A 15,934-nucleotide genomic window follows, 5' to 3' on the forward strand; every position below is an offset into this window, starting at 1 on the left:
CAAACTTCCAGCCCACCGTTGCAGAGCTTCTAGCAGAACATTCCCCCTTCAAAAGTTCTCTCTAGGGAGTGGGATAACATTTTTTATCCTGTCCTTCCGATGACATGAGAGAGTGGGCCAAACTTAGAAAAAATGTCATTACAAATACATAAGAAATCAGGATCCCTCCCAACATGGCAGTGGGGTTTCACGACTTCCTCCCTTTGAGTCCCGGCTCTCTAGTGTGGTGCTTTCAGTACCCTTGTCTCTGCTTTCACTAGTTCTAGCACCTTTAGACACATTCAGAAGTAAGACTAGGATTGCATTACTGTGTCCATGGAGCTCCATGTTTATAGGAGTACACCAGCCTTGCAGTGTCCTATGTTTATACCCATGAATATCAATGGAATGAAAGCAGAGGAGCAGATGTTAGTTAATATGGAGAGAGGGGTGGTGGGAGTCATTAGTCTATATAAAACCAGTTGGTTTTCAATAACCCAAACAATATCAAACTTAAACAGTTCTGGTGATCTAAACAAAATGTGCAGATAGTCTAACTCCTAATAGGGAAATTAGCAACACTACAATGAAAAGAGGGATGGTCTTGTGGTTAAAGCACTCAACAAGGAGTTGAGATTTCTGAGGTCAAGTCCTGGCTCTTCCACTGACTCCCTGTGTGACCTTGGGCAAGTCACTTCACCTCTCCTCCGTTATCTATAAAATCAGGATCCTAGTACTTCCTTCTTCCCACCCTTTATTTGCCTTGTCTATTTAGACTGGAATCTCTTTGAGGCAAACACATGTACTTACACATGCACATAGTAAGACAGTTCCAAGTTCAATGGGGCCCTCAATAGTCTACGTATTATAAATCTCACCACTGCTGCTGGCACTTTTGTTGACTCTCTCAGCAGAGAAATGGTAAATGATCAGAATGAGCCATGAGGACAGTACTCCTCACTCCCACCGGTGATTTCTCTACAGATGATCTTTATGGGGGTCGATGTGGAGAAGTCTGCAATGCTGCTGCCTGTGCTAAACCTGTTCTATGGAATAATCTGAGATCTTCAGTCTGCATGTCAATCTGACACCTTTCCCATGCACCAATTTTACTTTTTTTTTATGGCAGGGGGAAATACTAAATTGAAAGATTTTTTTTTCTCTTTACCAGCACCATCCTTTAACTTACCACATACAAAGAACAGAGCAGTACAATACATAAAGGCCCCATGAAGAGTTGTACAATGCTTAACTTGAAGGGCCTGATCTTGTGATGTGTTGTGCTACAACTCCCACTACCATCCATGGAAATTGGACATGCAAAGTGCTCATCAGACTACAGGCCTAGATAAAGGTGCACAAAGAACTGCAGCTGCTGTGTTTTTAAGTAATACACATGCAGGTACTAACTGAGTTATAACAGCATTCATTTTACAAGCAAGTTTTCCACTCAATGCCTTGCGCTGCTGTGAATATTTACTATTTCCAGCACACACACTGAAGCAGGAAACAATTCACCAAGTATAGAGGTAATCTAAAAAAAATCAGTAGGAGGGGAAAAAAAGAACAAAGTACACAGAGCCTATTTGCACCTCAGTAATCTATGGAATACATGTTCCTTTCTCTCCCTCTATGTAACCACATCACCTTGCGCCAGTGAGGAGATGTTTTGTTTGAGTCAAAAACTTGTTCTTATGAACGGTAATTTTATATATATATATATATATATATATATATATATATATAAATAAATAAAATACACACACACACACAAGCATGGATTGTGCACAACTGTCTCTCTTCCATGCCCACCCCAAGTGAAAGGGCAGCACTCCCCCACCCTCCTCCAAAAGCAAAGATCAGGTAAGCCCAATGACTGGGGGGAGTTCTTTACTGCTTGACTCTTCACAGATAGTGTTTACCAGTTAAGAATAGTAATTTTGCTGGCAGAAAGCGTTTCTACCTGCTGTACACGAAAGGCATTAAAGACTCCCAACCTGTGGGAGCTCATGTGCTGTCTCTGCAAATGCACCTGTTTCAGACGTTGTTAATTCTCCAGCCCATACCCTGCACCTCATTGCAGAGAGCAACTTCTGACGTTTTCCAAACTTTGCTTCTCTGATCTGTAGCCTACAGACTGCACCCCCGAGCCTTTGTACTGAACCCTGGGACAGCATTCCTGCGTCAACAGGTTGCATGGTAGCAGCAGCGGCGTTTCTCTCAGCTCAGACTGCCTCTGCCTGGCTGTTCTCCCTGAGCAGGTGAAGTTTCCCGAGCACTCTACCTTACCTTGAGGGGACCGTTTCTTCGCTCTCTTTCGCATTACTCCCGGCCACGGCATTGTTGCCGCTGGGATGGTATGCTGTTAAAACGACTCCCGGGGAAGCGGACAGCCAGTTCATGGTGCGAGTAGCAGCATAATTTGCCAAGATACTAAGGCAAAGAAGGGTAATGAAGTTCCTGCCAGCGCCTCGCTTGGTAACTCAGCTCATTAGCATCCCCCGGCTCCTCCTCTGAAGATCAGCGTTTGCAAAACAGAGGAGGAAGGAGGGGAGGAGTTATTTATGTGAAATGCTTCCTGTCTCTCCAATTAGACTCTATGATTCATGAGTATTGTTAAACGAGGAAATTTCTTGCTCCTTTGCAGTGTTTTACTATTATCTTATTTAATTACTTAAACATCTAAATAGGGTACATTCAACTAGTCAGTACAAGGGTAGAAAGAAACTTATTCACTAGACAATACGAGGTCCCAGGAAAAGATAGTTTTGTTTTCCAATTCCTGTTTCCAGATGATGCTTTTTTTCTTCTTCTTCTGGTCACTGAGTTGCCACTTTCCTTAACCCCTTGCTGACAGGATTCAGGACTTCCTGAATACACACAGCTAAGGCAAATGTGAGTACAGCATAGAAGAGCTGATATAACCAGATTCATATAGCTCTCCCAGCTCAGACTTCACTCATAATGATTACCCAGCTTAGCTTTCCAAAATACAGCAGATTCTATTTTTGTCAGTTTGAACCGTTAAGAAACTTACAGGCTGCCTATCAAGCCAGTGTCTCCCTCCTCCCCCCCCCCCCAATAAGCACTGGGTGTATACAATACCAAAAATAGAATGTATTATTTTATATGATGGTAGTCAGTCACGATCTGGGTCCAATTATGGTAGGTGCTGTGGAAACTCCGAAATTGACAACGTTCCTGCTCTACGATCTCAGGCCCTGATCCTGCACATTATTTTTCTTTTTTACTCATGTGACGAGTCCCACTGACTTAAATTTGATTACTTGTGTGAGTAAAGTTATGTACACACATAAATGTTAGTGGGATCAGGGTTAATTTATGACTGGATACAACTAATTATTGTGACAAACAAAGAGTAGGAAAAGGGAGAGAGGGAGGAAGAGAGTAACAATAATAGTTGTTTCGATAGGATAGCAATATTTGTAAATCAAAGATTCTGAATCCGTTCATTTCCATGAAATACATAAATGAGTATATAACAGCAATCTCCACTAGCCTTCAATGTAAGACGGCTTTAAAAAGCCTTAATACAATATTATTCGTTTAGAATTAAAAAGATAGTCAACTGAAAAAAACAGACTTCACTCCGCAAATTTTTACCTGTTACAAGTGATACCCTAAGAGTGCTATAACTAGAAGATGAGAAGAAAAACATATTTTTCTCTTTCTTCCATTGGTTTACTTTATGCACCAGACAGCACTTAGTGCACAGTCTGTCACTGAATCACTATAGACAATTTCCTTTGTTGGCATTTTTCACATGAGGGTTTTTTTTTTAAATTAGAAAAAATAGTTAATTGTAAAACTACAATAACTGGCAGTGGGAAGTAAGGGCGGGTGCTTTGTCCCCAGCGTGACTGAGAAGCCTCAGGGCTGCTCCAACTTGCACCCAGCTGCCAATAGCTCCAAGGCAACATTTTGACAATCAGGGACTAATTGGGATAGCCAGAGTGCAGGAGGTCCCTGGTCAGGCCTCTTTCTCCTAGACATACCACCTGCATGGAGGGTTGGGTGGAGAGGTGCTATGGCCCCATACCATCCATGAATTCTCAAGAGTCCAGATCTATGGGCTTTCCAGTTGCTTTGTGTTGGCATATCAGAAAAATCAGAGTCAAAGCAAAGGTTCTGTCCCAGTGCGTTCAAAGCTATGATTTTCACAATTCTAATGAGTCCCTTTCTGTACATGTATATAAGTACTTACACCATAAACCTCGGTATCTAAATTATGGTTCTGTGTACCATAAATGAATTCCTTGATTTCTGCATATTGTAATTTTAGACTGAATTTCCTTGGGCTTTTTAAAAAAAGAAAAAACAAAGATTACACATAGAAATAAAAGCTCCTATGCACATGCGTGTGTTAGTGTGTGGTTTAATATCTAATGACTTCAGTGCACAAAGCAAGATGTTTGCTAGCATGCAAATACCTGGAGTTCTGTACCTATATTTATTTAAATGATCACACATTGAAATAAACATATATGGCAATGGTTAGTCCCTTTTATTTTTCTGCCTGGCTGATCTCCAAAATGGAGATCCAATAATTTTGACCTATGGCCACTCTGAAGGCCTTCCCTAGTTGAGAATCAGCTAGGGAAGAATGTGCCCTCATGTTTGAACACTGGGAGAGTCACTAAGCAAGATCAACATGTCCTTCAGAAACAGAAGAGCTCTGTGTAAGTTCAAAAGCTTATCTCTCTCTCACCAACAGATGGTCCAATAAAATATTACCTCACCCATCTCTCTGTAATATCTTGGGTCCAACATGGCAGCAACAACAGCACTGCATAGAATGTTTCCTTCAGAGTCAGTCTTGAGCACAGTTGCTATTTATAACCATTGATCTGGCAGAGTTAATGAGTGAAATCCTGACCCTGTTAAAGCCAATGAGAGTTTTTGCCAAGGGGACCAGGACTTCATTCAACCGTTTCTCCCTTGGAGGGGTGGCTACAGAATACCTGACTATGTTCTCTCGCTGCTGGGGAAGGGGTAATATCCCTGTAGAATTGAGAGAAGCTGCCTAAGGAAATTCAGTCGAGCGTCTGTGGGCCAGCAATTGTAGAGGTTCCTTTCCGCTATGCAATCTTTGAGGGCCATCTTCTGCCTGGTCCGTAGATATTTATGCAGAGGTTTTTTTTGGGGGGGGGTAGAAGTGAGGGGGAGGAATTGCAATTCTGCCTGACCCTAATGTGGGCTCTGTGAGGTGCTTTCTACCACTATGCTCGTATGCTGCCTGTGTAGGGCTAGCAAGCTGGTTGAAATGTTTTCAACTGAACTTTTTGTGTAAAAATGGCCATTTGTAAATGAATTTGTGTGTGAAACTTTTCATTCTTTGACTTTTACAATTGAAATTATGAACATTTTAATAAATATTCTTAATCTTTTCCCTAATAGTGGGATTTTGTTAATTAATTTCAAAAAATATTTCTGAGAAAAAGTAGAAGGGGGAGGATAAAACCAGTCCATTCTGACCCCTTTGAAAGTTTGTTTTCATTCTTAAGCCAGGAGTATCATGCAGAACTGCACCCCATACCCACAGGGGAGAGCAGAGGCTGCTATCTCCTTATTCCCCTAGGAATGCCCAGCACCCCAAAGGAGATGGGGAGGGAAGGAAGCAAGACCACTGCTCCACCTTACAACTTGCCCCTGCTGGTGGGAGTGTAACTTCACGCCTCCAAGCCCTAGAGGAATATAGTAGCAGGGGTACTGCCAGAGCATATCTTGGAGCTGTGAAAAATGCCTCTTTAGTGCTCTCCTTGACCTGATGCAGCTCCACAGCATATCTTATGGGCTCTGTCTTAATGGCACAAATTGGGGCCTGATTCTGGTCACACTTAGCTGACAATTGGAGTTACTCACATTTTACACCAGTGTAAAACCAGAAACTATAGCCCTGTTAATGTATGTCACTGCACCTACCATATCTGACTTTTACCTACTGCTCTTTTTGTTTTAACACACATGACATAATTAATTGTTAAATAGTCTGTTTTTTAAGTAGTGAAAGTTCTTTTGCATTATTTTTCTTTTTAATATTGAAAACATATATAAATACTAAGATGTTCAGGACTTTGTGAATTTTTAAAATGTCAGGATATTGAGTATATGACAAACATTTTACTCAGTTACAAAACATCCTGTAAAGACTAAATAAAAATATTTAAAGTACTGTATGTTTACTTCATGCATTTCAAAGCAATTTGCCTGAACAGAATACAGATTAGGTGCTATAAGAATAAAAATGTAAGATGCCTTTTCTTTGATAAACATCCTAAAAGATGCCATAATTAAGGCATAATGCACTGTGCTTCTTCTGTAAAGGAAGAATACAGGAACAAGAGGCAACCAATGAGGTGACACTAGGGACTGCTCAAAGAAAATTGTACTGCAAATGGAAAAGGAAGAAGGCAGACAAAGAAGAATATTCACACTCTGTTTAAGGAATGCAGGCAAAAGATCGGGGTGGCAAAAAACATAGAATGAGTTAATACTAGCCCAATAGAGAATAAGAAGAACTTTATTAAATATATTGGAGGGGGAAAGTTATTAGAGAGTAGTTCCATTAATAAATGACAGCGGTTGAATTAATGATGACTCAGAATTAGCAGAGATACTGAAATCTCCTCTTAAATCTCTTTAACAAGACAAAGAAGTTTGGCCCAATAAATGATTTGATTTTTTTCAAATGTGCTGAGCACACAACAGTTCTCGTGGTCTTAAGAGCTTAATTCTAGGGATGCATTTTTTTAAAAAAAACCTTGGTCACTGCGTTTGGCAGTCCGCTGGAACCACATTTCATTCGTTTACATCAGTGTAAATCCAGAGTAATTCCACTTCCTTTATATTGAAGTAACGAAGAACAGATTTATATCGAAGTAACCAAGAACAGAATAAATAACAGGAGTACTTGTGGCACCTTAGAGACTAACAAATTTATTAGAGCATAAGCTTTCGTGGGCTACAACCCACTTCTTCGGATGAAGTGGGTTGTAGCCCACGAAAGCTTATGCTCTAATAAATTTGTTAGTCTCTAAGGTGCCACAAGTACTCCTGTTATTTTTGCGGATACAGACTAACACGGCTGCTACTCTGAAACAAGAACAGAATCTGGCCCTAAATATGTACAAGTTATGTTGAACATTGATGTGAATGCCACCATTTTCCTCCACTAATGTAATTTCTCCTAATAGAAATATTGTGCTCAGTAAATACTGAGTTTGCAATAAATATTTCTGTTCTTACCAAGAATGGAAATATGTATTTGAAAGAAGGCACACAATTCAGTATTATCAATCAAGTATACTTGAGGGCAAGATTGAAACATATGGCCTCCAGCCACTTGAGAAATATGACTTATTTGCTGTCTTGTATCAATCTCTTTTGCTATAGAGCCCAAGACTTTAAAATATTACATTACCTCTTTTGATGTGCATTGGTAAAGCATGACTTGTACACAGTTACATTACCCAATCAGATCACTCAGGTTCTGAACACGAATTATAAAGTGTTTGGTGTGAGATCTTTACAGAGAAATTGTATCCTCAGTAATATTCTTTACGACTATCTTTACAGAGCATATGTATAAATTAGTTTGAACTATATATTATTAGCAGTTCACTATGTAACTGAATTTTATTCTTTCATTTTCCTTCCTTTCCCCCCCCAAAATACTCTCATTGTACAGATTTTTCCACATTGAGGTTATGGATGAATTTCAGATTCTATGTCTTCTCCAGATATGACAACATCACCAGTTTAAAGAGCCGACCACTAAACAACCCTGTGTTGTGGTGCGATGTCAACATGAACAGGTTCCAAATTGAATTCTATGGCACTACACCAATTTATTCCAGTTGACACGCTGACTATATATATAGATGTCCCAGGACCACAAACAACACTATAATGAGATCACAAGTTTGTTCAGTGACTCACTAGGTATATTTCTAATGATCTGGTACTTGGGAATCCCGTCACTGAAGATTTTTAAGAACAGGTTTTACAAACGCATGTCAGGGATGGACTATGTATACTTAGTCCTGCCTCAGCATGAGGGAATGCTCTAGATGACCTCTTGAGGTCCTTTCCAGGCAGTGACGGATTAGCCAGTAAACCAATGGGGCCCATGCCCAGGGACCCTGGCCAATTGGGGGGCCCCAGAAAAATGGGCACCCCTGCACCCTCACCCACCCACCCGCCACATCTGTCGGGGAGCGGGGTTGAGGCATGGGGGCTTGCTCTGCTCCGCCCACCCAGCACTCCTGCCAGAGAGTGGGGCAAGCCCCCTGAACCCAGAGCCAGCTCCCTGGCAGGAGTGCTGGATGGGGAGGGGGGCAGAGCAGGGCAAGCCCCCGCACTCTGATCCCATTTCCCCAGCAAGAGCGCAGGGCATGTGGGGACTGCAAGCAGAAGGGGTGGGGAGGGGCCCCCCCACTAGCTTTGGCCCAGGGTCCCACAAAAGCTTAATCCACCTCTGCTTCCAGGCCTACGTTTCTATGATCCTACCAATACTTTCTTCTCCTGGACAGTGTGTGTTTGTCTAGACAAATTTTAAACTGAGCTGAAATCCCCCCATCACCCCTGCATCCTGATCCACATTCATATAATACTGTGGCAGCCTTTCCTTTTTCCAATTTGTGTTTGTGAGTTCCAAATAACAGATGAAGGCATGAAATGAAAAGCTGCTCATATAGTACGCTGAATGCAAACCTATATTAAATTGACCACTTGATATGGTATTCCACTCTATTATGTAAAGATCCACATATGTTAATACTATTCTATAGCCGCAGATGAATAATAGAAATAATTTAGATGAGGTCTTGTACAGAATGCTTAGTATGGTTCTGTTGCGCCGGCAAATAGCAAAGCAGATTCAACAGTTTAATTTAGCTGAACGTGCAGCATGTGGTACATAAAAATAAGAATAATCAAGCCTTTACTGATATACTGTACTGGTGTATAGGAGGTGATTTAGATCAGCATAGTTATGCAAAGAAATTAAATCTGGGCATGAAACCACAGTCTTTGTCCACAGAGAAGCTGATCACATGTTCAGTAGCTGACATGTTATGTGCATTCTTAGGGTCTGATCCTGAGAGGTGCTGAACACCCTAAACTTTCATTATATTGATGTGTTGGGGTTGCTCAGCAGTACTCAAGGATAGCGCCATACACCGGGAATTTTTGATGAGCAGTATATGACAGACAGCAGCGAAATGGTGCAAGAGAACAAACACACTTTCTGTTCTCCGACAGTCCCACCAAGCCTCCCCTCCATTCGTAATCTTTTTATACAGATAATTAATTGATTTAATTATACAGATTAATTAAGAAAAAATAAACCAGCAACACTTTTCACTGTTCCCCTTCCTCCTGGAAACTGTTCTAAAATGCATGTGGTGCACTCTGCTGGCTGCTTTGGTAATTATTATTTTTCAATTAGTTCATGATGAATTATTGGTGCATTTTTTGAGATTATCCTTATAAAGACTAATACACATATGAATTAATCTAAAACAAATCTCCCTATAGTTTTGATTGGATGAGGTTCTTGTTTGATTTGTTGCTTTTGGCTGATATGTAGCTGCTGTGTTTAACAGAGGTGGCCGCGTTTTAGTGGTGGGTAAAGTGCACTCATTTATCTGCTTTTTACAACAGATGTCTGGGAGAAGTGGATAGCCTAGTGGCTAAGCATGGGACTTGGGAGTCAATAGTCCTTGGCTTCATTCCTAGACCAGTCATTTACTTTTTGTGACCTTGTACAAGCCACCTAACAGCTCCCTGCCTCCGTTTACCTATCTATACAATGAGATTAATAATATGCATATTACAGAGCTGTTTGAGGCCTATTTAATCCTTGTTACATTGTTTTAAAAGTCACTCCCTATGTGCAAAATATTGTTATTTGTTAGTCTTTTTGTGCATGTTACATTGAGGATAAAATGATGCCAATTTGGACTGAACTGTCTGTATTAATGAGGGCAGGGTAATGTCTTCAGGAGCAAATGCTAAATCTCTTGTGCTTGAGTTCTGGTCAGTGACTCAACCTGAGATACAGGAAGTTTGGGGAGAACTATATGACAAAACCTATGCTTTGGACCCAGGTCACCTCTGGCTAGTGAAAAAATCAGTGTTGAGGAGCTAGGCCCATTTTCAGTGCTGACTATCAATACCTCCATTACAGTGGGCAGATTGCTGCCTTCTCTTAAGGAAGCTCTGATAACAGTTTTAGTTCAAGAAACTACCACGTGGCCCTGACTAATGTGGCCAATTATAAGGCTAAACTAAATCTTCCAATTTTTTTTTTTTTAAAACACAATTCTTGTCATCTTGTCTTTTCAATATCCAACCGCTTTAAATCTCCTTAACCCAGTCAAGTCTGGGTTTTAACCTGGGTATGGCATGGAGAGTGCACTGGTTGCATTAGTGGCCAATGATGGATGCAGATCAGGTGTCCATTTGAATACTGTTCTCCATGAGGAGTTGTTGATTTGCCTGCAGACTGTAGCAGGTATGGGGGAGACTGCTCAGATACTTTCTTGCTGCATGTTCCCAGAGGAAGGCTTTTGTGCCATTCCTTTCTTGCACTGAGGATGCTCTCACATGGGGTTTCAGAAGCTTCTATTTTATCTCCCTTCTTGTACAATGGGTGTATGGGACCATTGTTAGGGTCAGTGTGAGGCAGAAGCTGTGATGTATTCAGTATGCTGATAACTCAAGTCTGTGTTTCATCCAATCCAGGCAGTGAACTGAATGCTGTATCCAGTGTCTGGTGGATACACTGGGAGTTGGATGAGAGTTAGTTGGCTCAAGCTTTAACCAAGTCAGATGGAAATGATGCTGGTAGATAGCTTCTCCCTATCTGAAAAAATCCAGATACTATCTGCTGCTTTGATTAAAGATGTGTGTCTGCCACTTGTTAATATTCGGTTCACAGGAAACCTGAGCATACAACTAGTTCTCAGGCCGGTCTTGGATGATCAGGTCTGAGAGGGGGCCAGGATGGCTTTTGTCAATTTACATCTGGCTAGGAGTTAGCAACCAATTATTTCAGATGCTCTCCAAGTCACTTTGCAGTTTGGCTCTGTCCTCTTTTCTTTGTTACCCCTCCAATTTTGCTGTTGCCTGTATATTTGATCACAGCTGAATGTACACCAGAGAAACACCCGTTAAAGTAAAACATGAAGCAGCCAGGCAAGATAGAAAGGTACTTTTTTTTTTAAGCTTAGTCGGTCAAAAAAGCCTATGAAAATAGTGAGTTCTGGATTGGGACACAGCTATCTGGAAATGTCGCTGCGTGAAGATAATAGATGCTTCAAACTGCGAGAGAAGCAATTGCATGGACCACCATTGGTCCACTGACCACAGTTTGAAAATCATTGCCCTAATGAGGAGTCCGGTGGCACCTTAAAGACTAACAGATTTATTCAGGCATAAGCTTTCGTGGGTAGTCTTTGTTGTTTTTGTGGATACAGATTAACATGGCTACCCCTCTGATACATTGCCCTAATGGGATAATATCTATTCCTCAGAAGTATTCCTCTGATGTACTACTGGTCTTAGTGTCCTAGAGAGTTGAAGTCCCCAAATCGCTGCCAGTCTTGGGTTTCCTGACAAGTTGCCAGACTCATTCTTGCTACACTTGCAGATTGAAGAAATGATCAAATGAAGAAATCCAAGTAATGTATACAACATTACCATGCCTTGGGCGTAAATTGGTTCTGACAGCACAGCTGAGCACTCAAATTTTACAGTTAAGTTTGATTATAAGTATCTAACTTTATGGCACTTCAGTTTTTTGATTCTGGAGTTGAATTCTTAGTATAGTTTCTTGTAGCTAGAACTGGTCAAATATTGAACAAAAATATTCACATACATTCATCAGAATAAAAACTGGGACTTTCCTGATACTATTTGTCACCTTTTATTTGCTTTTCACAAGCATTCATCTGAGTGAAATTTATTTCACATGAATATTCATAGGAAGGAAAATCACTGAAGAATTGTGCAACCGTTTGCACTAGAAATCATGATGTGCATATGCAGATGGCTCTTTGTGGGTTTGTGAATCAGAGCTGAAAAAGTACCACTCATACAGCATGAATGGTGAATCCTCAAAGTGACAGCTATGGTGAATTGTGTAAGCTAACACAACCATGTAAATTATTCACAAATAATTTTAAATAAGTAGCAGATTTGTAAAAGATAGTCCTGTTAACAGTCAAAGATTAAACTTTTGTTTGTGGCTAGCTTGCCCAGCTCTGCTTACAACAATACCCACCCTATTGTGATAGGATAGGAAAGCAATGTGATAATAGTATAGGAAGGAACAGAAAAATATAGGGCACAAGAACATATTAATGCCAGGTATTCTGGATGTAGTAAATTGAGTTACAAAAGGCTAACTTAAAGAGTTTACCTAGATCAGATGCAAAGTGTGTGGTTTCTGCAGAGACAACTATGTATAGGGTTTACTTAAGATTTTCACAAAAAAAAGGTTTGACACATTAGTCAGACTTATTTTGACTGTCAATGTAGTAGCTTAATATTTCCTGGCTCTCACACTATCATATTTACACGAGAACATATTGCTAACCCTGAGTACAGCAAACAGACAGCAGAAAAGATGAAACACTTGTTACAAATTTTACTAATCTGCATGCGCATATATTGCAATATATATGCACACACAATATAACTGTAAACCCACTCTTCCAGGAGGGAGCTAAGCAGAGGGCATGGAATGCTGCTGAGTGTTTAGTATAAGACTACTGCGCTCACTGGCAAGCAAGACTCAGTGAGCAACTACAACACGCTAATGAATGCACTTCTTTGCCTCACTTTGGAGGAGGAACCACATGCACCCCCCTGACCAGCACATGCTGCTGATTCCATCACAGGTAATAGCAAATTGAGAGGATAATACACATCCTCCCTAACCAGTGGATTAGATCTTTCTGTGACAGGTGCAGTGACTGGAACTGTGGTTAGCACCCCCTCCTACAACTCTCTTCAGTGCTGTTGTCAGGGTTCCCTCCCCACTCTGAACTCTGGGGTACAGATGTGGGGACCTGCATGAAAGACCCCTTAAGCTTATTTTTACCAGCTTAGGTTAAAAACTTCCCCAAGGTACAAATCTTTTCCTTGTCCTTGGATGGTATTGCTGCCACCACCAAGTGATTTAGACAAAAATTCAGGAAAAGGGTCACTTGTTCCCCAAAATATTCCCCAAGCCCCTTCACCCCCTTTCCTGGGGAGGCTTGAAAATAATATACCAACCAATTGGTTACAATGTGAGCACAGACCAAACCCCTTGGTTTTTAGGACACTGAAAATCAATCAGGTTCTTAAAAGAATAATTTTATTTAAAAAAAAAAAAAGTAAAAGAATCACACCTGCAAAAATCAGGATGGAAGGTAACTTTAAAGGGAATAAAAAGGTTTAAAACAGAGCACTCTCCTCTAGGCTCAGCTTCAAAGTTACAAAAAACAGGAATAAAACTCCCTCTTAGCACAGAGAAAATTCACAAGCTAAAACAAAAGATAATCTAACGCATTTCCTTGCCCGAACTTACAATTTTTGTAATCTTAGATGCTCATTTCAGGTATGTTTTCAGGAGATGTTTTTCCTGCCTGGTCTCTCTCTCCGTCCAGAGAGGGAACAACACAAAGAGCACAAACAAAACCTCTCCCTCCCTCCCCCACCTGTACAGAGGACCTACACTGTTGCTTTGGCAGGTGTAGGGAAGGGAAGTTGAATCATGGCCCCAGTTAAGTCAATGGGAATTTTCCCTTGATTTCAACCACAACAGAGCCAGGATTTCACCTGGGGAGAGAAGACCATTCCTATGCAGCAGATGATCTCTCTCTATATATGTATCTGAGTGAATTTAAATATAAAGCCCTGTAAAACAAATTGGAAGAGGACCCTAAAATCTGGCTACTAAGACTCCTCTCCAACTCAGTATTTACCCAGACCCTTGCACTGCCAATCTGCTTCTTCCTTCCCAGCCTGTAGGAGTAATAGATCAATTAGTTCACAGTGTGTTTGTTTGCTTGTGTGTGCTGGGGGTGTGGGGTGTGAGACCTTACTAAGGGAAAGCGAAATGGAACAATGAGTTTTCTATTTACTGGAAGTTAAAGTTTGTGAAAGGAGCGCCTCCTTTCCAACTAGTGAATGTCATCTGTTCAGTAATAATTCTGACTGTCTATATTTTGACTGGGCTTCAAAACTCCTTTTTTTACACTTTTGCTGTTTCTGTTGCCTGTCTTTGCTTACTTCCCATCTGCACAGTTTTAGTCTTGTTGATTTAAAGATGCTATTGCTCCAATTTTCTTGGAGCAAGATTCAAAGTAAGAATGTATTATGATTTTTGTAGGATGTAGTATTTAGAAAGTAGATGTTAAGCCTGCTTGCAGCCTCTTTAACCATCAACGCAACTACCCCTGAGAGAATCTAGCAGTTATTCATTTTGCTTTGATTTGGAACATTTTGCAAAAGTACACATATGGAGGCAATAATTTACTGTAGCTTTAATTTGGTTGCCATGTGCTGGCTGAAATATCAAAGCTCCAACCAAGCTGAAGTACCCCTGCTTTACAAGAGTCTATAACTTTCTCAATTTATAACAATGCCATTAATGAATATCATGTGTATTATGTTAGCAAAGCGTTTCATGGGGTAATCCAGTCACATTCATATGAAAATGATATTGCTTTGTTTTGGCCGCCTGTGACGGGGTTGGGACTCACCACCTGGCGCCTCCTACTGGTGGTCTTGGGAATTAACTCTGAACAGAGGAGCGCCCCCTCTTGGTGGTGTCCCGCTCGTCGTCTCGCCTTCGGTTGGCGTGTCCAGACCCGCGTTGCTCCCAAGCTCGCGGCATCCTCTTCGAGCCACTGCCCTCCGGCAGTGCCCCTTAGTCCATCCTCGCCCCCTTCTGGGGGCGGGGGGAAGGGATCAATCAGCTGCCTCTCTGCGTCCTGGCCGACGTGGCCAGCTGCACCCTCAAAGTCACTCCCCTCTTGGCAGGGGGTTGGTGCAGCTCTAGATGGCCGCTCCGTCGGCCGGGTGCAAGGCAAGGGGGGGGACCCAGGCCCGCCCACTACTCTGGGTCCCAACCCAGGGATTCTCTAGTGGCAGCCGTCCTGCCTTCCTTCTCTCCCTCCGTCTGTCCACGTCCCTGGGCCGCTTCCCCTTTGGCCCCTCGCACCGGCTAGGCCCTTCCCCTCAGGGCCTGCAGCCTGGCAGACACCGGGCTGGAGTTCCTTTCTGCTCCCCCTGGGCCTGCGCAGCACTGCACTGTCCTGGGTGCTAGTCTCCCAGCCTGGAGACCAACCTTCCCCTGTTAAAGGCCTGGGACAGCCTGCCTGCTTCTGTCCTGAGCAGCCTTCTTATAGGGCTGAGCCTGGCCCGGATTGGCTCCCTCCAATCTGGGCCCTGATTGGCTCCCTATAAGGCCTTCCCTGATTGGCTCCCTGTCTGTGCAGGCCCACTGGCCTGCTGCAGCCCCAAATTCAGGGAGTGGGGCAGCCGCCGCCCCACTACGGTAATACCATATTATCTGGATTTAGGAGGGCAAACTACAGTATCCTGAGTTAAAGGTTAAAGTCTAAGAGAGATGGTGATATGTCTCTTGCTCACTCATGCAGTGTCTGTCGACACAGCCTACCTATCAGCTGTAGTTTACAATATTTTTTTTTACATTTTACCTTTTGCTTAATTAATGCTACTGTAATATTTGTGATATTTCCTCTACTAAGTAGAGGAAATATTTTAACTTTTTGCAAATGCCATTTGTAAAGATTTTAAAAACAAGCAATCTATCATGCATGCAGATAGCTATTAGAGTACAATGAGTTCATTGCTACATTTTCCGAGAGCTGGTTGTTGACAGATTAGTTGCTGTATTTTTGCAGATTGTGAAAAT

At 41.8% G+C, this 15,934-nt stretch overlaps 1 protein-coding gene across 1 annotated transcript in view; it reads right to left on the minus strand.

The window, feature by feature from the left end:
• ARHGAP18 (Rho GTPase activating protein 18) overlaps positions 1 to 2,413 on the minus strand; it is a 91,232-nt gene extending 88,819 nt beyond the window's left edge. The window contains exon 1 of the mRNA XM_065401135.1: positions 2,269 to 2,413. Coding sequence (XP_065257207.1) covers positions 2,269 to 2,381 — 113 coding nt within the window. The 5' untranslated portion in view covers positions 2,382 to 2,413. The remainder of the gene's footprint in view (positions 1 to 2,268) is intronic.
• Between the last annotated feature and the right edge of the window lie 13,521 nt (positions 2,414 to 15,934).

The sequence above is a fragment of the Emys orbicularis genome, chromosome 3 (genome assembly GCF_028017835.1).
Source record: "Emys orbicularis isolate rEmyOrb1 chromosome 3, rEmyOrb1.hap1, whole genome shotgun sequence".
NCBI classification, from domain to species: Eukaryota; Metazoa; Chordata; order Testudines; family Emydidae; genus Emys; species Emys orbicularis.